Source organism: Anoplopoma fimbria, chromosome 2 (genome assembly GCF_027596085.1).
Source record: "Anoplopoma fimbria isolate UVic2021 breed Golden Eagle Sablefish chromosome 2, Afim_UVic_2022, whole genome shotgun sequence".
NCBI classification, from domain to species: Eukaryota; Metazoa; Chordata; class Actinopteri; order Perciformes; family Anoplopomatidae; genus Anoplopoma; species Anoplopoma fimbria.
The window spans coordinates 29,070,316-29,096,396 of NC_072450.1; the positions used below are offsets into that span (position 1 = coordinate 29,070,316).

The 26,081-nt window shown below is 40.6% G+C and overlaps 1 protein-coding gene across 1 annotated transcript in view; it reads right to left on the reverse strand.

The window, feature by feature from the left end:
• The window catches only part of si:ch211-186j3.6 (neural-cadherin), a 238,052-nt gene that overhangs the window by 191,321 nt on the left and 20,650 nt on the right, over nt 1–26,081 (reverse strand). The window contains 3 exon segments of the mRNA XM_054614523.1: nt 10,111–10,360; nt 17,621–17,732; nt 23,938–24,142. Coding sequence (XP_054470498.1) covers nt 10,111–10,360; nt 17,621–17,732; nt 23,938–24,142 — 567 coding nt within the window.

Genomic DNA, 26,081 nt, shown 5'->3' on the forward strand with positions numbered 1-26,081 from the left:
ACACATGCATCTCTGAACCGCTGATGTGCTTGAAAGCAAAACTTTTCTTGAAAAGGCTGACCTTTCCACCATGTTGACACAAGGGTTCACACTTTACATTCTTGGGACATGTTTCAGTGCTCATAGCGTAATACAACACGCCAGGCTCTTTGGGTCATTAGTTAGACGTTAAGAAGTACCTTGGCAAAAGGACAAAGACATGTGAACTAGCAAGGTTAAGCTTAATGATGATTAAAATAGCTTAATGATGATTAAAACATTACAATACCATACACCAATACCACGCATACTCCATTTAGAGTTTGGGGAAATTAAGCAATATACTAGTCCAAGTGAACAAGTATAAATCAATTATTAAATGTCCCCAGTGCAGTTCCCATTGGTTTAATAAACCCTTCTAGTAAGTGTCACCATCTCAAAAAGATGGGGGAACTTGAAGGGCACTCGAAGAGCGCATACCTCAACTAAGGCCAATCCATTCCAAAATGTAATGGGTTTTCCCTTGGCCCATGCTGCACCCTTTCACTCAGTTTAATAAAAAATCCTCAAATTCGTTTTTCTTTTTTTTCATAATCCTACTGACAAACAAAAAAACTAAACAGTAACATATCAGCCTTGGTGCAGAAGTTACGGCAGATAACTGCAATGGAGATATGGAAACATATTGATTTTTTACTAAAACACAACCAACTGAAAGGGTCCTTAGAGAGCGCAGGCTTCCACCAATGCCATTTCCATAACATAAAAAGAATGTGTGTATGACGCGGGATTACGAGCAGAAGTTAATTACAACCATGAAAATGAAAAGCTAAGAGGCTAAGAAGACATGTCTCTGTATTGACCTCTGCAATGTTTCAGCACTACATTTTAGCAGCGCCTCACCTACAGACCTACACACTACACACACAACAAGCAGCGCTGACAGAGAAACAGTAGTTACAAGTACCTCGGCCAATGTCGATATATAAATGATAAATAGACTATATCAATTCTTAGTCAGGGACACTTCTACTCTCCACCAAAATAACAAATATGATTCTTGCTTACCTTTACTGTTTCCAAGACTTTTTTCGCCACAAAAATTCTAATGTGGTGAACTTCACGGCACTAACAAATTACATTAAATACTCCCCTTCATAGATACTGTTTTGCGGTTCCTAATCACAATCCCATTCTGCCCAACAGTCAGTAGTCTTTACTGAAAAAGTGTACTCAATGAGTGATTGACTAACAGGAAGGGGGGTAAACATAATTTGGGTGACCTGATCCTTTAAGTGATGTTGGCATTTTTCATTCGACCAAAGCCTTAGCCTGACAGACTGAAAACAGACGGACCCCTCCACCGACCACCATTAACTGTCCGTGTGTATGTACCTTTTTGCTAATTGCGCTTCAAGCTGAGACTAAAAGATGAACTCTGCTGTCGTTTATCAATGAGTCATTACTCGCCTGCATGTGGGCGCACATTTAAACGGCAGGTTGTGTAACTCTGACAGCCTGACATGAACGCACATCCCTCTTTCACATACTGTTCCGGCAAAGCAGCCCAATGATATTCCACTGGAAACAAGGCGCTCTCATTTAGGAGCCGAACGCTGTGATCATGTTCCGTTACTGCCGTCTTTCTGCCTCAACACCCGTTGAACTAGATCTGCCTGGGAAGATCAGCGATGTGCCGCTGCTCCGCTCGGTTTCGCAGAACTGTTGTTGCAGCATTTGAGTAATTTCAGCTCACAGTCTGCAAGCCGAGCACTTCCCCTCGGATCAATACCCAAGTCAGGGAAGGGGAGATGCTGTGCTGTGTTTCTTTATTATGTAGTTTCTCTGGGGGTGCATAGGTCGCATTGATCAAACGGCTTAAACTTGTAGTCTAAGGAAGCTATTTGAAAGATCATTAGATAATTGCTTGTATTTATCTCACCTGAAAGCCAGAAAGAACAAGGCCTCCTTGTGCATTTGTGCCTGCAATTTGATGGCTAAATTACAGATGCCGTCTGTGCGGTTGAATTTATGCACAACTCTTTTACACGGGCTGCTAAGCCTCTTTTGTCCCGACTACCCGAATTAACTCCACTTTCTCATTACAGATGCAGACAGATTAATCATTATAGATCCAAATGGAGTTGCCTTACAATTAGGCTTATAAGAAGAAGCAGCCTGAAATGGAAACAATAGCTGAAATTGGTATTGGTCTGCTAGACAATCAACTTAGTGACATGCTAAAAAACTTCCTCCATCTATGGCAGTCTTGAAACAATTAGTTGATTCATCAATTAGTCAAACAACAGCAAATTAAACAATAAATACATTTTGCCACCTGCTCATTTGAGTTTTAAAATGTCAAACTTGTTGTTGTTGTTGACCCGTTTTCAGTATCTCAGTATCTTTTTATTTAAATATTGTTAACTAAATATCTTTGGGTTTTAGACTGAGACAAAACATTTGATCTGAAGATTTATAAAAAATAACATATTTGTAAATTTAAGACTTGAAATAATGAAGGTATTACAAAATGAAAACCATGCTTCAACTTTAATTTTTACCTCTTTCTTAAATTATTTTATAAACCTTTTTTTTCTTTTAATAAAACAAAACAAAACATTGTTAACAAGGAAGACCTTGGGTTGTTGATAATGAGAATAAATATGAAACACATTTTAAATCATACCCTCTAAACTAAAAAGGTATCTGGATTGAATTGGAGTCAAACAATATTACGAAGCTTGTTTACAATAAAAGATCAAAAACTAAAAATTATCTCTATTAATTTTCTTCCCAAAAAGACAATGCAGCTAAAACAAATGTCAACACAAGGCCCATTTCAAAACACATTGCACCTTCTAACACTTTACTTATCTCCAATTAATTTGTTTATAACAGTGGAACAAATATATTCAAGATCAACCAAAGTGAAAAAACTACAATCACTTACTTTACTTCAGTAAATTGACTTAAATCAGCTTATGGTCTACTGAAATAGAGCATTTAGCTTATTGGTATTTTGAAAACTGCATGTTTTAATAATTTAATAATAAATCAAAAGAAAAAGAAATGACGGAAGTTGCTGTGAAGAGATTGTTTGCATGTGAGAAGCTGAACAATCGTGTCACTGTATATTTGTAGGAGAACCCACGGAAATGAGGCCTACATTTTCTTAAGATATCATAGGACCGTTGTATGAGAACATATTTGATAATGACATGGTGAAGAAGACAAATGCAATGCCTCTGCGTCCAGAATAGCGTAAAGCAGATTTATACGTGCATTGCCAGGAATTAATCAGAAAATATTAGGCCTGGCATGATGTCAATAAGTTCATAAGTACACACCAGGTAGATAATGATTCCATGGCTATAGCATTTTATTTTCAGTAGGCATTTTAAGGCTAATCCAACATAACTTAAACAAATACCTCTCTCTAATGCTTTCAAGCTGATGCTTGCAGGCTTCTACTGCATGAAGGACTGCCTGTGTGAGTGTGTCTCTATTGAGAGAGAGAAAGTGGAGAGAGATCGAGACGGATCACCGAGAATAAAGCAAAACAGCCCAGCAGTGGAGCAGCAGTGAGATGCCTTTTGCTATCACATTTGGGCTCCACCACAACTCTAATTTGGTCGGATCAATGCTGCAACCAATTGAAATCAGCCTCAGACATACACCGCCACACACTAATTACTTTTTTAACCTTTTTGTTCTACTTTTTGTTTTAGTTTGTTTTCATTCTGTTGATCCCGGGGGGAGAGAAAAAACAAATGCGTCCCTTTAGGCCGGAGACAGATGTCAGTTGTGAACATTAATTACTGAATTTAATTATTGAGTTAATTTTGTTTATCCAGATAAGGCATAGATGGAGAATGGAGGTGGTAATGGAGTGTGTGTTTGTGTGTTGAATAGTTGCGGACCAGGACGGTCAGCTGATCCAACTGCTGTTCACTGTTTTATTTATTTGCTGGAATACCTCCTGTCTGATTCCCTGTTACTTACAAAGCTATCTTTCCATTTGCTTGTTTAAATTAGGTGCATGCAAGGGGTGGAGGTGGGGTCGACGGTGAGCTGCAGTGATAACTGTAGCAGACGTGGCTGCAATGTGAGCACTGAGGCAGATGTGTTCACTATAGCAAGATAATAAGTCCGGCCTCTGACACTCTTTAATAATGCCATCTTATTAAGGTGGTGGTTTAGACGTGTGTATATGTGAGCAGAGTGTTTCATTTGAACCGATTTTATGAGAGTTGCTTCTGTCGATATTCATATGTTTTGCAGGGTTTGGCTCTGTTTACCCTGGTAGAGTTTGAAAGCTTGCTTTGTTGAATCTTTAGTATGTTTTTAAAGGATCGTATTTGGGTTGTGATGTTTACACGGAACATGGAGAAACTAGTATTTATATATGTGAATATGCAATATTCTCCAAGTATCATTGTTAGCAACTATTCGGCACTCTTGTTATTTCTGAAAGGACATAGTTAAGTTTCATACTCTCCCGCTGATCCACAACATTATTTATCCTCATCACCACAATTTTGTTTGAATTTTCACATGTAGATAATCACAACACTGTTGATCATCATGTTTAATTGGTGTCTCTTTTTCACTGACTAATTTGCAAGTAACTTTTAGTTGAAGATGCACCTGCACAGGTGGCAGCAAGTGATCAGAAACCTGGTTGAATTATTTAAATGCCAAAATATTACAGTTGCTATAGGAACATTGCAGATAATGCATAATCAGGCCTTTCAAAACCAGGGCAAGGCCTTATCCAGGTTTCTGAAACTGGTGATGGTTATGCATGCAAAAAAACAATTCAAATACTCCAAAAAGATGATCAAACCGAGGATACGTAAGCAGACACGAAAATGATATATGTTAAACTACAGACACTCCTGTGAAATCCACTGTTTCCAGTTCATTTACTACTAACTGTCAGTACGCCTGTCTTTAAGGTGCAAGACACAGGATTGGGATCGTTACAAATGCCTCTCAACTCTGTCAACATGGGGCTAACAGTGGATACAACGGCAGTAGTTCTAAAAAAGACATAACAGTGCACGAGCTATGGATCATTACGGCGTCATCAGCTGTCACCGCAGTGTGATAGCAGTGTGTTAGCAGTGATAGATAATAATAATAATAATAATAATCAATCCTTTATTAGTCCCAGTGTGTTAGCATTGTGATAGCATAGTGATAGCAGTGTGATAGCAGTGTGATAGCAGTGTGATAGCAGAATGATAGCAGTGTGATAGCAGTGTGATAGTAGTGTGATAGCAGTGTGATAGCAGTGTGATAGCAGATAGCAGTGTGATAGCAGAATGATAGCAGTGTGATAGCAGTATAATAGCAGTGTGATAGCAGTAAGATAGCAGTGTGATAGCAGTGTGATAGCAGTGTTATAGTAGTGTGATAGCAGTAAGATAGTGTGATAGCAGTAAGATAGCAGTGTGATAGCAGTAAGATAGCAGTGTGATAGCAGTGTGATAGCAGTGTGATAGTAGTGTGATAGTGTGATAGCATAATGATAGCAGTATGATAGCAGTATAATAGCAGTGTGATAGCAGTGTGATAGCAGTGTGATAGCAGTAAGATATCAGTGTGATAGCAGTGTGATAGCAGTGTGATAGCAGTAAGATAGCAGTGTGATAGCAGTGTGATAGTAGTGTGATAGCAGTGTGATAGCAGTGTGATAGCAGTGTTATAGTAGTGTGATAGCAGTGTGATAGCAGTAAGATAGCAGTGTGATAGCAGTGTGATAGCAGTGTGATAGTAGTGTGATAGCAGTGTGATAGCAGTGTGATAGCATAATGATAGCAGTGTGATAGCATATTGATAGCAGTGTGATAGCAGTGTGATAGCAGTGTGATAGCAGTGTGATAGCAGTGTGATAGCAGTATAATAGCAGTGTGATAGCAGCAGTAGTGAGGTAGCCAGTGGGGGAAAGCTCACATGCAGTAGAAGCATGCTCATCTGGCACAACATACACAAACACACACTCTCACACACACACACACACACACATGCACATCTGGCACACACACACACACAACACACACACACACACACACACACACACACACACACACACACACACACACACACACACACACACACACACACAGTGACCTCATTCTCCGCTCAGATAGAGATTACTCCAATATATTTTTTACCTAGAAAACTGTTCTTTCTGTCAGAATGTAAAATACAGCTCCTAGAGAACTAAGAATTCCGACAAAGTTCAGTGCTTGATGACCGTGAAGCTTTACATGGGGTCACTCAACCAAGTGCTGTAATTAAACATTGCTAATCTCATTTCAAGGAGGTTTAAGGTGAAAATGTTTTCAAAATTAAACATATTATGTATAATAAGTGTCCTTCACTGTAGTGAATGGATATAATACTAATTTTAGTAGCCTGCCCTTTACTTCATGGGACCTTTATTCCTGCTCTATGATGAGACTGTGTCGTTGTTCTCGTTAGCTCAATACATGGAAAGCAGGGACTGAGAGTGACTGAGAAATAAAGGTTTGGATGTGAGAAATTGCCTTACAACAACAACAAATCCAAGCGTACACATTTATCTGTGTGTATGTGCTGCAAACAGAGAAATAACTGTCATTACATTATTGCCTTAACATAATATAATGCTACTGCTAGCATGCTGTTACATTTCTGCTCCTTTTTGTCCATGTCTCATCAACTGCTGCAGATAATGACTTTTTACCTCGAGATGTAGCTTTAGCTTTTTGCATCATGAAGTGATGCTGAGTGGTCATAATTATTTTGATTGTAGCCATCAACGACCCATTTGTTGGGTTCTGAAGTTCATATGAGTCAGGTGAAGACTGCGTTTCCATCCATGTCAGAGAGCTCAGGTTAACTAGCGAGCCCGCAAGAGCTGCTGATAACTTCTGTCAGGGACAGTTTTCCTTTTAGCTGGCAAACTGATGGCGAGGACTTAAAAAATGAGAAACCTGCTTCTGTCTACCTCTGTCCGAAATCAAGGACAAGTTGTCTTTAAAATGTACTACTAATTTCAATTGATGAATGTGCATAAATTCTCATCATAGACTTTAAACGTACAGTGCTAGATTGGAAAGCCCTTTACGCTATGCACTTCTTTAGCTTTTAGCACTCAACAGCAATTCAAAGGGCATTTTATCATGTTTTCTAGGGTTGGGCATCGAAAACAGTACCGGAAAACTCCAATCTCAAAGTAATAATAGTAATTACAGAAAGTTACATTTTTGTTCTGCTCATCGGCTCCTAAACAACTACACGCTGGCGCCCTTTCTGGCCTGCACCCTAAACAACGGCGGTGGAAGGCTCTCAGGGGGGTTTCCGTGGCAACAGGCAGGTGATGGTAGGTGCAATAATAAGGTCCTGATAGCTAGCAAAGTGACAGCAGATAGATGAAAGGCGGCTATTCTGTCACTCACCAGGAAGTGGGAGCCATGCAGTGAAGGGGCAGATCTGAGAGCCAGTGTAGAACGGATGGAAAAAAACAAGTAGTTCTCTTTACATTCACCTCCTTTCTGTCTTTTCTTTCTCGCACTGGTAGTCTGTGACAAACATCAACACCGCGGCCAGCATTCAAAAGAATGTAGCAATAATAATGGTCAGTGTTATTTTCATACTTTGAGCCTACATGGATTTAAATTGGATTGCTACAACAGATGATGATCATTTGAGCTTCACTACTGACCCTGAGTGTCAGTAGCACAGTTTCTCCTCCTGATGAAATATTGAGATTTGAGTGGGCTTTACAATTGACAAGGTGCTTATGAAATAGTTACGGCTCTGTAGCACAGCTGGTTTGAACAATATTATGACTTTCTAATAAAATTGCTTTATTTAACTTTATTCTAGTAATATTGTAACTTTTATTTCGGAATATTACCACTTTATTATCGACTTCTCAAACAATAACAAATAAAACAGATATGTGGGAACATTTTGGTATATGCAGAAATCTTGATGAAACGCATATGAGCAAATACAGTCCAGGGGTTTTATATATATATATATATATATATATATATATATATATATATAATAAAAATGCATTATTGAGCTGTATGAATGCCACACACACTTTTAAATAATGTTATTCCCAAAACACAAGACAACAAAAGAAGAGAGAAGGGTAAAGCAAGACTGAATGTGTGTTCACGCGGCAGAGAATAGGATTTCTTTAGGAATTAAATAAGTAGTTGACGTGCAGTAAGATTGTCACTACCCTCCACCTCATATACATCCCCACCAATGAATAGTAAGCCCTTGCATACACTCATGGAAACTCATTATCTCAAGCTTTCAACTCCAAGAATTGATACAAATAGGACAGATTTTCTGCCCCGCTAATGATACATTTAATGACCTCTTTCTCTCTCTCTCTGTTTTCTCCTCTCTGTCCATCACATGCACTGACTCAACTCACATTTGTGCACAATCTCTCTCACACACACACACACACACACACACACACACACACACACACACACACACACACACACACACACACACACACACACACACACACACACACACACACACACACAAGGAAACACAGCAGTGTAAGGGAATTAATCTTCATATATTGCATCCTACCAAACTGCCCCTGCTATCCGTTTCCTCAAAGACATAACAGATGTGTTTGCTCATTCCTGACCTCGTGCGTGTGCATATTCATGCATTTGCACAAGCGTGCAAGTGTGTGCCTGCATGGATGACTTTGGAGCTCTGTGTGTACATATGTGTGCATATGTGTGTGTGTTAGTGATACATCACTGATTGTCCAGTAACATATTTGTGGCAGCTGCAGTAGAGGGTCGAAGGCTACAGAAGAAAAAATCTGACTGATAATTCTGCTGTCGCTCATCAGTAAATCAATACAGCCCAATACACACACACACACACACACACACACACACACACACACATCCACTCCCACCATAAACAACATAAACATGTGCATATCAGATGCATGATGCATGAATGCATTTTATAACTACATCAATCTGTCCATACCAACACTTTGCAGGGACCTTCTCAATCAATCTGTCCACACCAACACACACACACACACACACACACACACACACACACACACACACACACACACACACACACACACTCAGAAACAGCACTCGCACGCAATAGTGCCGGCCTCGGGCCTCCTGAGGGTGCTGGTGGGCATGGCTGATTGACCCTGCCTCACCACTCTGCCCAGCTCTCTGCCAGAAAATCAACCAATTAAAAGATGCAGGCACCACAGCATCGCTAGAATTGTGGTTAACGGCAGCTGCAATGTTGAACTGGGAGGCAGCTGTGAGGAGCTCTGACCTGACAAAGCAGGACTCTCTCTCTCTCTCTCTCTCTCTCGCTCTCTCTCTCTCGCTCTCTCGTTCAATTTATATCTTTACATATTGTTTTATTGATCATTTTGTTCACTATTTCCACCAAGCATGAATCAGCCCATTAAATGTAGAGCCACACTATTTTAGATGACTCTTCATATAATAAAGGCAGAAAATCAAAGGGGTAGAAGAACCCAGCTCGTAAATCCAAAGGAGAGACGAGCACGTACAAAAGGGCTGCAACGTTTTCTTCTTGGCCCCGAGCAGATCATTTTGTCAGACAGCGGTTGAAACTGAACTTGGGCTGCATCTTATGATTATTTTCAATAATTATAGTGTCTGTTTCATTAGATTACAGCCCATCTGAAAAACCCCACAGTATGCAGAGGCTCCTAAGTGCCAATGGTACGTATGCACCTGAAAATAAAATCTGATTTATTTCGTTTTTTTTAATTAATTCATTTCATTGTATTTCATAATCCTAATCGGGCTTTGGCATGTCAGATGCCATGCAAATAAAGCCTGCTGAACTGAATGGAGTCCAGGGCGATAATGCTAACAACTGAGGTCCTGCTCAACAGAATGAGCGTCAGCCTCTGGCATCTCACCCTCATCCTCACCCTCACCCGCACGGAGGAATCTGCCAGAGAGTAAGAGGAGCTTATAACAGCTTTTACAGTTCACTCCACTGTCTTTTAAACTCTTGGAAACTGAACAGCTGGGTCAGAATCGGGAGTTTTGAAGCTCCAATCGTACTTACATATGCTGGGAGAACTCAGGCGCCTCATCGTTGACGTTGGCCATTCGAATCCGTACTGTGGTTGTGCCAGTGCGAGGGACCTCCCCCTTGTCAACTGCCATCACTACGAACTCGTACAGGTGGTTGGGCCTCTCGAAGTCCAGAGGCCCTGCAGGGAAGATGGTCCCGTGTGGGGAAATGATGAAGTCTGGACTCAGGGTGTAATAGGTCAGCTCTGCATTCTCTTCAGAGTCACAGTCATTGGCGGACACTAGAGATGACAACACAGAAATAGAGAATAGGAAAAAAGAAGTTAGAGGGTCTTTAAGACAAACAGATTTAAACTTTTCTTTTATCCTAAGAAGTATATATGAAGGCAGATTCATGTGATGCTCTCTCCGACACCACCACTAGTAGTCCGGTGTAGTAGGCTCTCTGTTAACGCTGTTTAGCCTGATTTGGATCATGGACAGTTGATGAATGAAGCCTACATGAGCATGGCTGTTATTCGTTCTGGAACACTCAAACAATTTTTTGTTAACTTTCTCAATCAACACATCTGCAATCCATAAATCCTTGTAGGTTAATACAAATCTGACATATATATGAAATTGTAAAAGTTACATTTTCTTTAAAATAGCATGATAATACAAACTCACGACTCAACAAATTACCCTGTAGAGGTTTTTTTTGCAAAGCTGAAGTTTGTTGTTGGAACATATTAAGCGAAAATTGTATTGATATGGTAAGCTTGGCGTGTGGAAAAAAAGAGACTGCATTTCAACATGATTTCAACGGCTTTGTTTCACACAGAACTGTACACAGGATCAATACTGCATAACTATGTTTTGGTTTTCACCTTCCATTTACTGTCCCACTTGGGTTTCTTTAGAAAAATGAAATGACATTGAATATACTTGCAACAAACTTACACATTATGCAAGTAAAGCATACTGATCTAAGTCATGTTGAAAGAGAAAATATTAGCTGAATTAAACCATTAAGTACAATTTATTCTATTAATAAACTAGTGACAAGTTTTTTTCTTGTATTTTGTATATGAGCAAAGGAACTTAACATTATACAGGATATCTAATCACTTCTCATGCTATGTGACCAAAGTGAAGACTGAATAGGAAGCAAGGCCCCCACTGACTTAAATGTTCGGTTCACACAAAAAGAGTGTTATTTGCACAGCATGCATTGAAAGGACTGTCATTTTGCAACATTTCTGTTTCTACATTACACATTGGGAATCCATGGAGCCCGGACTTGCGCGGCCACAAATTGATTGCCTTGCTAAAACTGAAAAGATCCACCAGGGATTTGAATAAGCATATTTTCCGCTAACAAGTCATTTTGCCATCAAACTCTCAATTCTCCAATTCACCTTACATTGCATTTTGCCCGTGGCCATACACACACACAAAAACAAACACCCTACACATGAATTAATACAGGCACATGAACACGTTAACACAACATTGTTATCTGCTTTAGCTCACAAACTGTACCTCGTCATTGCCATAAAGCATCGGAGAAACTCTTAACACACTTCTAATTAATATTTGAACAAAATGTCAACACAAATCGAAGATATCTCAGTTTATTAAAGGTGCATTATAAACTCCATCCACATAGTTTGTTTTATTCCATTATGTCAGTACGAGTCCAATTATAATTGGAATACAACAGATTATTTGATTTTGCAAGCGTTGTTGTATTAAATACAATGTTTTTATTAACTGTGGCCTCCAGTCTTTCATCATCCTGAACAACCATCAAATTAAACTACAATCAATTATATTTTCCAAAATACATCTTCCCCCATAAAGCTGCAAGATCAAAGTGCCCTAAACCATTAAGTCAAACTGAAACAGAGAGGCACATTCCATTATTACTAATTGAAAACCTTTCAAATGCAGGCTGAGAATATTGCAGAGGTGACAAATCAAGAAAAAAACAAAACACAGGGATGATTTACATGTAACATAGTTTGAGATCTGTCTTTAAAATGTTTGTCCATGTAGAGCTGATGATGCAGGACTACAGTCATCAGAAAACTGAACAAAGAATGAGTTACCTCTTAGTCCAAATGGCCTCATGCTTACAGCTTTTGGTTTGTTTGTAATAAGCAACACTAGGAAAACGAAACGGACCAAAACGAAAGCCAACAATGCATGTTCTGAACCAAACTACATCTCAGTAAGCAGCATTGGAAACGAAAAGGGCTTATCATCAACACTGGACCTTTAGTTTCTTTCCCTCTGTCGGCCTTTATCGGTATAAACCATCACATCATTGTCTGGCTGGTAAGTATGAGCATACTGTGTGCAGTTTACCCACATTACAGAATGTATTAGTGCTAAGAATGGTACCTACAGTATCTCACAACCACACTGGATGATTAAGAAAATCCATAGAATTCTGAAAAGATGCAAACAGCACAAAAGGAGGGGTGAGAAAGCTAAGAGTATGCCACTAAATCCTTAAAACTATATTATTCAGACAAACGGTTGTCAGCTGCTAGTTGATAAACTGAAATCTCCCCAAAAGACAGGAGGAAAACAACAACATTGTAATGTATTGTTTTATCTTTAAATTGCCTTAAGCTTTGGTTTACAGCTGCAAAAGTAGCTTCTCTATATCTATTATGTCACAATGCCTTCTTTTTAGCAGGGAAGAAATTGCAATATACAACTGAAACTGCATCAAATCTGGTGTGGAAATGCCAATTTGTGTCCAGACTCGGCCACACTTTTATATTTTTACAAATGATGGTGTTTGTAAAGTCTGTTATTTAGATTTATGGTCAGATTTGCAAGCTGGATAAAGTGAATTTACGCGTGTTTACCTTGCACCAGTGTCGTGGTTACAAGGACTGACATTTTTCTGAATTACAACTGAAACGCAGCCGTTTTGCTGCTGTAAAGTGATGAATAACCTCTCATCCAGCTACGATGGGTAGAAAATGGACTGCGGCGCTTTTTTACTGCTCGTCCTCCTATCCTATGCTGCAGCCAAACACATGTCACACATGAGTCAATATCTAATTTACTAAGTAGAGATTTGTGCTCTTCAGAGCACCGTTTGAGCATGTATTCATCAGCAGGTCCCTCTGTAACCTTGAATCAGCATTGTTGTGCTGGCATCACTACATGTCCGTCTGAAATATAATGATTTTGTACTGAAGATGGAAACTGCAGGAGACCCGGATCTCCATGGAAAGCAACATAATTGGCTTTCTTGGCACTCTGCAGATCTTTTATCCGGCTTGGCGAAGTATACATTTGTTCACTCTCATGATGGAAGTGATTATGGGATTACTATCACATGATTTAGCAAAATGATGCTGGATGGCCATTTCTCCCTCATTTAATTTAATATGGTGCCTTTTAACCTGTTTAATGAAGTAAGGGGAAAGAAAAAAACATGTTTTTATTTCAGGCGGCTGGGCTGCTCAGCTTCAGGTGGGCTCAGAACTAGATCCTGTAGAAGTAATCCCTTTCAGTGTAACATGCATTCAAGCATTTATTATACTTCATTGTGTAAATGTAAAAAAACAAAAAAAACAAAGAGTGTTTGGCCAAGGCGCACAATGTGTGAGCCATTTCCCACCTTACAAAGCATACAAGCCTATTGCCTATGTTCAAATGACAATATTGGAAACTCTTTAAAAGGTTCTAGAAAAAATACTGTTTCAGAAATCATAATAAACAGATGGTTCAGGAAACAATGACATTTTTAGTTAGCAAAGATACTCACAAACTTACAGACAACCCTCACCCAACACACATGCGCACACGCACACACACACACACACACACACACACACACACACACACACACACACACACACACACACACACACACACACACACACACACACACACACACACACACACACACACAGCAGCAGCGTGGCGCTTCTCGCCTCCCTTAGTGCACCTGTTGATGGCAGCAAGCTGAGGGCCTGCTGTGCCTCCTACACCAAACACCTCGTTTCCTTACTCACTCATTAACTTTCTCCCTCACTCACTCGCATTTGACAGATGACAGAAATGAGAGAGAGAGAGTTACATGCAACAAAGGATCGAACCTGGGACGTTGACTGTTTGCTCTGTAACCACTCAGCTACCATGACCATCCAAGCATTTCTATCATTTGATCTGGTGTACCATAATGACAATTCAGCAAGGCTGAACCGAATGATTTGGAGCTTCGACGGTTGCCATGGGAATCATCATCTGAATCAGTCATCGAATGCATCGGTTTTTTTTGTATATACATCATCCCGTCTCCTTCACTTGCATATAAATATATTTAGTTACAACGTTTCGGTACCTACTTCATAAGGCTACTTAAGGGCTGTGTACCGAAACGTTGTAACTAAATATATCTATATGCAGGTGAAGAAGACAGTGTGCAGGATTTCCTTTGTTCTATATTGTCCACGCTTGGTATTCTCCTACGCACCTGTCAAAAGCTTTGCTCTTTTTAAATATACATGACCCAAAAAATCCCAAATAGCACATGAAATAACTTTAACTGGCCCAACATCATTCATTTAGCATTCGACGAATAACTTTGTCCTGGTTCCTGAAATGCTGAGAAATAGATCGATAGACAGATCAGCAAAGACAGGTCTTTTATTTTATACATTGTCTATCTATTTACTGAGATGTTTTTAGGCCGACATATGAGAAAAGATATTTGTACGTGCTATTGCTGTAATTGATTTAACGGGATTATTGCACATTTGTTGGCTCTTTGGTTCTAGTAAAAATAGTATAGTCCTCATCACCCTTTAGACAAAAGCAAAGTGCAGTCAGTCATGCCCACTACTTTGAGGAAAGTTTAAAATCTCGTGTTGATCTTCGTTTTCCCCTCTCACCGCCTTTTTGATGTACGGGAACGTGGCTTAACCCGAGGACCGAGGGGATGCTCCAACTGTAAAGATTTATCGCTAGCAGGTTTTTTTATTCTGATACAACATGCAAAGAGGGATTTTTTTTTTCTAGCAGCTGTACATGTGATTGATATCTGTTCCTCTTACTGACTGACTGATCGAAGGGCGAGGACAACTGATACTCGTAAAAATAACCAGGTTGTCTCTCTACCTCCCTCCCTCTCTTTGTAAGTGTGCATATGAATGAATTATATGTGAGAGAACAGTTGGTGACGCAATGTCTGTAGCGTATAGCCCATAATCTAACTATTTGGATGGATGGCCATTCAAATTTTGTATGAAGATAGGATGAATTTTAAAAACGTTGGTGATCCCCTGACTTTTCATCTATTGCTTTACCAGGTCAAAGTACCAATAAGTCCAATGGATTGGTTTATGACCAAATTCCTTTAATGGGACTACAAGCAACGCATATTAGCATCTTTTGTGGCAACAGCTGCTTTTGCCGAGTTATAGGTAAGCAAAAAAACAATCTTGTAGGGCGAGCATCGGTAGCCGAGTGGTTGCAGTCCATACAATCGTGTCTGAAAATCTTAAAAATAAAAGTCTTACAAATTTTGAGAATTTCTAAAAATGCCACTAAATTGATTAAAAAAATACCTTATTTTTATGTTTAATTTGCAAAACTTCATTCAGTTTTATTCAACTAAACTCTCTTCGCTATGTGTGATTTCAGCTGCAAAGACAACATAACTATTTTCACAGGATACATTGATTTTACAGGTCACAGCTGTGCTGTGACTCAATGTGACACTGTGTGTCTGTAAACTGTGTGTATGTGACTCATTTGCCCTTTATCAAATAGGCAATTTAACTAAGGGTGATAATGACAGTGATGAGAATGATTACAATGATTGCAATGCATTACAGTGAGAACACAGCACACGTGTTACTAGAATTACCGCCTCTGCCAGCTAGTCAATTTGCAGTTTACATCAGTGTCTGTCCAAAATATCACCTCATCATTGTATTCTTTCAAACATTTGTGTGAAATGGTCATAATTAGCATATGAAAACTGGCATTTCAGCCCAAAAATGTGTTTTGTGAGGTCACAATGACCTTTAACATTCACCAACAACATTTTCTAATCAGTTCATCCTAGAGTCCCAGTGGAAGTTTTTACCATATTTGAAGAAATTCCCTCCAGGCGTTCCTGAGCTACAATGTTCATGAGAATGCGCCGCACGGACGACACAAAAACATAGTTCCTCAACAATGCTTTGTAACGTGAACCCGATCCAAAAGTTTTCCGCCTGCAGCGCAAGTTAATGAGCACTTTCAATGCTGTGTCATAACAGCAGTCATTAATAATTTACATAGTGCATGCTGCGTTTTATTTTCCTGCATTTTCTTTCTTGTCAATACTCATTTGCAGCCCTGTTGGTGTTTCCATTTTAAGCCAACAGTAAGTAAACCTGTTTATTGAATTTGAAGCCCCACTTTGTTTTGAGCTGTAAACAGAATGTGGTGGAGCTGCTTTAAAGTGGGGATGTTTCTTTGTTCGTCACGCAATTTGGATCAATAATTGCACTTTTGTAAGATATAAAATGTATTTCAAACATAATGTGTATTCTTTATGCAGCGTGTAGAGGGATAGAGGAGTGTGACATGTTTTGCCGTAAGTTTTGTTGGCAGTCAGTCAGAACCTGAAAGAGAGGTCTTCCCAGTGTTAAGCCACGCTGTGACAGATCAAATTGGGACAAGTCACACCCACAACGGTTACCATTTCCATTTCCCCACCTAACATGAAACTTAAGCGATGACCGTGTGGAAATGGGGTTGTTAATGGGAAGAAGAGGCCAGAGCAGCTGCAGTGATGGAAGAGCTGGTGATTTCACGGCTGCTGGTGCTGACAAGTACCTCCTCAGTTTCCCCACCAGTCAAACACATGCATGTTAAAAAAAGCTCAGCCACTCGTACTCGGTTCTAAAAGCCTCTACAGCGGGGCTTCTCAAACATTTCCATAACACAGACCCCATGCAGGCACACACTGAGCCCACTGAGCTGCACCTGGTTTGGCTTTACTTCCAGGCATTCATGAAGTATAATATGTTGTGTTTTTTGATGAAGTCTAGAATTTTACAACCATCTCATATGGACATGGAGAAAATAAAACTTGTGAAAGCCTTGTGAGCAACTTGGAAAGTCATTAAACCCAGACTGGAAAAAGAAACAGACACAGCACTGCAGCATTCCCCCTTCAGTACTTTTATGATTAATTCATTATATTGTGTTTATCAAGTGTGTTTAAATATTTTTAACAACAATACAGAACATTGCGTGGGAGTTTTTAATTAGTGAAGTTAAATAGCAAAATAGCACTAAAGCATCTTCCTTTAGGTCTTTTGTTTATGATTGTTTGAGAACACAAAGAAAACAGTAAAGTGCATCTCCAATTCCCCTAGCAAGTATGTACAATAGAAAAACAATGAGAAATGGATTGTGAATTCTTAGTGCAAGATAAGGTCAAGAAAATGACCTTATCACTGATGTTCAGGACGAACAGGTGGGAGTATATGGATGGAACACAATCTTTCTGAGATTGTCCCCCGTCGTCTCACCTTGCAGCAGGGATGTGGCTGTTGTCACAGTCTCCGGAACGCCATCCTTGCTGTAAATGGACTGCAGGAACTCGGGAACGCAGTCGTTTTCATCGACAATAACAACTCGCACCTGAGAGAGAGGTTGAGGAGGGGAGAGGAGGAGATCGAAAGAGGGAGAGAGACAGGAAGGTTGTCAATGACGGGAGGAGGAGAGTGAATGACAAAGTCCAACCATCACACCTAAGACTTTTCTCTTAAAGGTGGCATTCAAACACACCAATTCCTGTCACATGTACAATGCACCAATACAGCATGAAGATCTTAAAAAAGGTAAAAATAAATCCGTCAGCATATTATTCCACAAGATTACAAAGTAATTGAAATGCTTCAAGGACTCTTCTGACAAGATAGAAATATTGAAAGTTGAGCAAAAGAACTCTAATGCCGTGTTCACTCCAAAAGCGAAGCGAATATTCGCGACGCGTCCATTTGTGTTTATTCGCTTCATTCGTGCTAGACTAGCTGGAGAGGGTGAGGGGCTTATCTCCATGGAAACCGTTGTCAACTCAGCTATTTATTTCCTCCCTCAACCATGCAAGAAATAACTACTATATCTGCTTTATACTTGTTGTGGCAGTCCCAGATATCCCGGGAAACTAAACGCCGTCTTGTCTGGGTTCATAACATCATCCGGTGGCGCTCTGTGGATTTCATCGAGCCGTATTCACTGAATCCAGCAAGCCACACGTTGGCTGGTTTACTACAGCTGTATGAACCGATTCAAATAAACTATTTTACTGTGATTTAATTGCAATAAATGTACAAAAAGGGACGCCGAAAGAACACACATTTTCTGAACGGAGCTCGGATCGATTGGTGCTGGACTTTGCTTACATGACAGAATGACAGTAGGAGAATCTCAACGCTGATTGGCTTCCGCAACACAGCGTCACGCAAAATAAATATTTCAACTCGCGCGAATGACGCGAATGGGGCGACTTTCGGCTCGAGCTCTTTACATGTAAATTAAATGCGCGGAAAATTTGCTTCGCTTTTGGTGTGAACACGGCATAAGTCAGGTTTCTACCATATACCTGAGTGAAACTGCGTTGGGATTACATCTGGAGCATTTGAATTCAATTCAATTTAATTTGGATAGCCCAATATCACAAATCCTCAGGGCTTGGACCCTCACATCCGATAAGGAAAAACTCCCCTCAAAAACCCTTTAACAGGGAGCAAAAAAAGAGAAGAAACCTCAGGGAGAGCAACAGAGGAGAGACCTCTCTCCCAGGATGGACAGAAGTGCAATAGATGTCATGTGTTATGGACAGATTTTACTCAACATAAACAATATATCATATCCTACTACACTTAAAACGAGTGTAGAGTTCCTGCATTAGTCCTCTCATACATGTCCCAGTAACGCCGTTACTGTCTCTACATGCTAAAGCCGCCCAGGCAATCACAAGTGGAAATGCAGGAGATTAAAAGTCACACCGGGTTGGTGTTATGAAAATTTTTAAATCTGGGATTACAACTTCAGGCACCATCCGGAATTGGTTTTCTTTGGGTCCGGAGTCGTTTTTTCATCTGCCAGTAACCCAAATTAACCCTATCCCTAGCCAAAAGGAAGCCTCATCCCGACCAGCTCCAAAGGCGTGCCCTGACCCTGATCCCTGCGGTTTATTTACCCCCTCCTCAGCGGGGGGGCTTCTGCAGAGTCGGCCACTTCGCCAGGTCAGCAGAAGAATGCAATCTTTTGCAATTGTTCAGAAGCCCTGAGCTAACAAATGAGAGTGGATCAGTGTGCAGAGTTGCATTTGTATGGTGTGAGCATGTAGGGGTGTGTGTGTGTGTGTGTGTGTGTGTGTGTGTGTGTGTGTGTGTGTGTGTGTGTGTGTGTGTGTGTGTGTGTGTGTGTGTGTGTGTGTGTGTGTGTACACTGTAATGCTGTTCAGTTCATTAGGGGGCATGAAGGCAAACACGGCATCTTCTGGCAGACGTTGACTGCCTGCTTGCAGCATTCAGGGGGAATAAATATAAAGACAGGGGCCGAATGGAGAGCCTCTCTGAACCGCAGCCCCACTTCTTCTCTTCCATATCCACACAGCACTATGGACAAAAACACTACACATCACTCTCTAATACAAAAACACACACACAAACACACATGTTGTGAGTGGCGTGCAAATACCACTGGTATTAAATCCTGGTAGGTAAAATGAAGTTCTGTAATATCAGTTAATCCTTCAGCAAAGATCAGCTTGGAAGCAATGGACAGCAAAATAAAATCTGACCATGTCAACTCCCTGAGGTGATTTCATGTTTGCCAGTGACTGTTAATCTTTGTTTACCTTTGTGTGTGTGTGTGTGTGTGTGTGTGTGTGTGTGTGTGTGTGTGTGTGTGTGTGTGTGTGTGTGTGTGTGTGTGTGTGTGTGTGTGTGTGTGTGTGTGTGTGTGTGTGTGGCAGAGCGCCTGTGTGCCTGTGATAGGAAATGGCTAAGGTTTCGACCAGACATATGAACTGAGGGTACATGTGTGTACGAGGCTGAGGAAAAGCAAGATTGAATGAGAAGAGAGGGGTAATAAAGCAAGATGAGCTCAAACACATGCACACTCACTCACTCACTCACACACTCACACTCACACACACACACGCACACACACACAGAGGGCAGCTGCAGGCAGGTCTCAGGCTGGTTAGGTAACTAATGGCGCCAATGAGCTATCACTCCTGGAGGGAGAAACTTGGAAACTACCTGCAAATTAAAGTCATGCTCAGTGACTCCAGTCAACACAAATACACCACCTATTTTGGTAGACGGAGACAGAATTTCTGAAGAGCAGAAAAAAAAATGGCAGCTTCACAAATCGAAGCCGGTGCATTATTTCAACAGTCCCCTACTAGTATTAATGCTATAGTAAACTTTAATACAAGGACTAGGGGAAAATAGAATGCTTCAAATGCTGGCTCCAATGATCAACATGATCTACAAAAAGGAAGCAATTCTGATGCATATTTATGGACAAACTAAAAATAAGAAGTGGGAGCTGTCAGTTACAGTTATTGGATAGACAGGAAGTGTCTTAGATGTAAGCAGTCTCAGACAGCTGCATTCTTGCTAAAATCAAAACACAGTGCACACAACCAAAATGCCAGTTAGGCATGGTCACAGGTTGTCATCTTTGGATTGGTTGCTATTCTCCAGAGGGCGGGTCTTATGTAAGATGAGCCTGCAAGAGGGCAGATACCAGGAGAACGATATGCATTTGTTGAGGCTGTGATCGACACTGTATGATAACCCTCATCCCTGAGTTATGATGGGTTAGTATTTTTTTTTCTGCGGTTTGTTTGACCCGAAATAGAATGAAACTGATACGAGCTCAGTGCATGTTTTTGTTGGAGTGGGAAAAAGGACCAGAGTAGACCCGAGCAGGTCTGGGAATTCATGCAGCCGACTGATTTAATCCTCTAGACCTAGACACTAGGCAACACAGAAACAATAAATATAGTGTCTTGATACAAAATGCCTGAAGTCAGTCACGAGCCACAGTCTTTAGTCTTTGTCTCACACTCTAAAAGTTGAAAATGGAGTCATACCCTCATCCGGGCAAGTTCATCTTCAAAATCTATAAGTATCAAAAAGAGAAAATACAGAAAACAGAGCTCGAGGGAGAAAGGTTTCCATCTCATAGGCCTGGTTATATAGTTTATAGAACTGATGTGTTCCTTTATATCTTTCCAAAAGGACATTTTAAAAAGGCACAGGATACAAAGCTTAATGTAAAAAGTTTAACAAGAGGGCCATATTTACATTCCTCCTGATGCAAATTAAAAAAAAATGCACCACAGGAATGCACTACAGTTTTCTTGTTTTGTTTGTCATGTTTTTCTGAAATTCAGCTACAACTGCATTTTTGTAATGCATCCCTTTGACCATAAATTACCCTTGAATCTTTGAATATTTAAATTATAAATGTGCTACTACATGGATTATTCATTTATAAATCCAGAGAAAAGATTGAAAACGTTTAACCGTTTTATCTGTCACACATCGAGTGAACACCATTTCCACCTTGATTTTTTTGTTCTCATAAACACTACTAGTTTTTGTTTCCAGTTGAGGAAACTACACTTTTCATTATAAAAATGCATCCAGTAAAAGACTAAAAGGTAATTTATTATTCAATTTCTGGATGTATTTTTTTTGTAATTTGTTTTAACAGTTTTTTACCATTTTTTATATTGTGAAAATATAACCATCACCATGTTGAGAGTCGTGTGGAGGCAGAAGATGTGCTCTGAAATATCATAATACAAACCTTAAGTATAAAAAGTTTCTGAAACATCAACTGTTTATTTATTGGCAGACATTGGCAGGTGTGTGTTTAATTTGAATGCAGGTTTTGCGCAATTTGTTGGTTCTGACTATTTAGAATGAATATTGTTTTTGTAACAATCTGAGCACTTTACTGTGTTCAACAGGTAGGTTGACCAAGAAAACATCTAAATAAGTTCCTTTGCAGATGGTTGTTAAACAGTAGGGATGTTACTAGTGTGGATATTAAAACAGTTGACTGTGTAGTGTGTATGTTGCCCTGTCACCGACTCCATGCACTATAACCACTCACAATTTGCTGTAGCCATTTAGCCCTCCATTACCCTCTCAATTGTTTCTATGTGATGTAATGATTGATACGGTAGTTGGGTTCAGGAGCACATATAGGGGCATTCAAGCTAATATAAAGCACCAAGCTTTTGTAAAAGGTTCACCCAGTAGACAGCATTAGCCTACACCAACACAATTTTTCCACTACTGACACAGAACACTCAGTATTGGCGAGTAAAATGTTGAAGACACAATTCAGAGAACTAAAAATAGTTTTTTTCTAGTATAGCGCCATGTAAATCTCTTTGAGACAATATCACTCATTTATTAATGCAAAACCGCTTCTTTCAAGAATGGAATTGGAATCAAAATAAAAACAAAAACAAGTATCCGTTCATCGCAGGCAGCTTGCTCAGCGTTCAACACGCACAGCGTAGTTTCTATCTGATGCCGTTTCACTGCACAGCTAGAGAGGCGGCTGTGAGGGCAGGAGGGTTACAGAGTCAAGAAGGTGCCGGCTTTTCAGCGCTGATGGGACTCTATGTGAGGATGTTCAAAAAGCTACCCAGACTCCAGAGGGCAAGCATGGGGCTGAGGAGGCCGGTCAGCCAGAGCAGGAGTGTGGGCAGACAAGGGCACAGACCAACTCCCTGCCAATTTCTTTTTTTCCTTTGATTCTTTCCATTTTCTCACTATTAAATCTATTAATCCTCTTTTCACTCCCCCACTTCTCTCTCTCTCTCTCTCTCTCTCTCTCTCTTTTCTTTCTCTCTCTCTTTTCTCTCCGTCTGTCAGTTGTTCTGTAGTCCACAGGGGCCCAGAGTGGAGCAGTTCAGGACAGATCGGTTCAGCAGGACATGGTTTAGCCTCAGGCCAGAGTAATGATGGAAACCAGACCAGATGCATCGACGCCTGCAGCGGTCAACCGCTGTTCTCTCACTTCCTGACAACATAAGGAAGTCATTGGGTATTCCAACGCAGTTGTTCCAGACAGACAGGTCTATTTGGGTTTGACTGAAGAGAAAACTCTACACTTAACAGGGCACCTAGAGTTCTCTTTGACACTTTTACAATCAATGCGGGTTAAAGGCATCCAATAACAACACATGTAGCATTGACATGTTCAAAATGCCTTCCATTAAACAATAAAGAGACCAATCAGGAGGCCCTAGAAACAAATTATCATTCTAACTGCAACATTTACAGCTATTTACATCCATACCGACACTGTAGATCAATCAAATTAAAATCTAACAGCATCCAAGGTCGTTTCAGAGCAGACTGGGATTTAATGACCATGTGTTGTTACTTTACTGTCTGCAGGATATATCATAGTCACCACTGCTCACCGCAGTTCAACAGCTGTCATCCAGCCAACTTCCACTGCACTGAGTCTGCAATTATGTCAAAGAAGTGTGTGACAAAAGCTTGAAATGCAGCAGATCAAAGTCAGCTGGGCTACATGAGGAACAAGTAAAAGGACCGGACACCATCTTATTCCACTTATTCATTTGAGGACTTGTCAGATATTGTTTACAGTGTGCTGTGCAGACTGTGCAAGACTTGACGAGACAGCACTGTAATGTCAACAATCTTTGAGGTTTGAAGACTGTCATGTCATTGAATTTGACAGTGAAAGTGTGACTTTTGAATTCACACACACGCACGCACGCACGCACGCACGCACGCACGCACGCACGCACAAACACAAGCGCACAAACCTCCGCTGCACTGCTCATGCTCTCCAGGCCCTCGCTGGCTCGCACCAGCAGCAAGTAGCGATGCTGGTCGCTCTCGTAGTCAATGGGGCGGGTCAGGCTGATTTCACCAGTCTCTGTTGAGATGGAGAAGAGGCTGCTGGGATTGATGAGAAGGCTGTAGCTGATTGGTTTCTTCTGGAAGGACACAGCAGGCGTGACCAAGAAGCTGGGGAGACATGGAGAAAGAGTACACCATTGACTGAATATGCAGTAGAGAGCGAGGTGTGTGTGTGTGTGTGTGTGTGTGTGTGTGTGTGTGTGTGTGTGTGTGTGTGTGTGTGTGTGTGTGTGTGTGTGTGTGTGTGTGTGTGTGTGTGTGTGTGTGTGTGTGTTATGCATCAGCATGGTTAGGGCTGGACGTCTTCTGAACATTATTGGATGTTAGAGTGGTGTGGGGAAGAATTCTGTACAGCAGATAGGCCTTTTTTACTATGGAAACTTAACGAGCCGTCACCTGCAGATTTACCAACACCTCAACTGAAGAACTTGTAAGGCTTCTAATTTAGGTTCCTCTTTGAGTTTCCGCTGTGTTTGGCAAACTGTAACATTTTGGATTTAGTACCAGCTCCTGATCAGTGGCTGACAACGGCTATATGTCAAGGCTATAGGTCGCTAAGTTCCTGTGGAAGAAGAGGCCTAAAAGCAGACTTACTGTAGTTGACAACAAAGGAGCAAATCATACACTTGTATATGCATAGGAGAATGGATGTTTATAGTTTAGAAAAAAGTTTGGTGAATAGGTGGGGCAGGTACGCTTTGTCTTGAATATATTTGTGCACAGCAACATGAACTGTAATAAAGTAAGGAAGGGCAGGTATGCAGCTGAAATCAATGTGTCTGCTATAAAAATACATGTCCAAATCCAGTTAATATATCTACTATATGAAATGTCAAAGGGATGCAAAATCGCATTAAAAATAATCAAACTAATGTTTAACTAGCTCAGTTTGTTTGTTTGACTTTAGTTAATTTAAAACTCACCTATTACAACAACATTACACAACAAAGCTAAACAATCTATTGAGGCAGGGGTCAGAGACAGATTTAACAGCTTAAGTTCCCCACATACACTTAAAGTGATATTGATTGTTTGGGAGAAACTTTATTTTAGCTGTCTGAAGGTTGTTCTGCTCCCGTCAACAGCAGTTCATTGCTTTCCTCCTGTGCTGGTGTACCTGCTCTGTTTCTCCAAACTGGGGGGGCGTGATAAACTGACTATAGATAAGTGGAGAGCAGGGTCGTCCCCCAATCAGAGGATCGGCGGTTCGATCCCTGGCTCCGGCAGTCCATGTCGATGTGTCCTTGGGCAAGACACTTAACCCCAAATTGCTCCCGCAGGCTGTTCCTGCGGTGTATGTATGTATGTGTATGAATGTTAGTTAGGGTCCTGATGTTCAGGTGGCACCTTGCATGGTAGCTCCTGTCATCAGTGTATGAATGGGTGTGAATGGGTGATTGATTAGTAATGTAAAAAGTGCTTTGAGTGGTCGGAAGACTAGAAAAGCGCTATACAAGTACAGTCCATTTACCATTTACCTTAAACAAGACCACTTCAAAAATCTGAACTATTCCTTTAAAGTCATGTAGAGCAAAAGGAGAGCAGAGAAGTACAGCGCCGACTAAATGATCTAAGAGCGAAGTGAAGACCAGAGTAGAGAAGAAGAAGAACAGTGGAGTCAAGTACATTTCTGTAAGGAGCTCCCTCCAGAGTAGCACCACGTAGAGTACACTAAGAGGGGGTAGGGGTGGGGGCACACAGCTGAAAAAAGCTGAGTTGAGTTGTTGCTCGTTATTTATTAGACGTGCCATCTAAACCTGACACATCTCCCCTGATGAAATGAGGCTAAACAACAGACTGGAATATCCACTTTATTGGTTTGTCAAATGTGTCAGTCACATTAAAGAAGCTGGAGGGTGATAACGACACCAATCCAAGGACACTAGTCATAACTGTAACACTTTAGTCAGGCCCGAGGCCGCGTGTGCTTGTGTGTGTAAGGATACACAGGCCTACGCAGTTTAATTTGTGAAGGCATGCAGCCGTGTGAGTGTTTGTGTGTGTGTGTGTGTGTGTTTGACATGCATATTTTAACATACATCACACT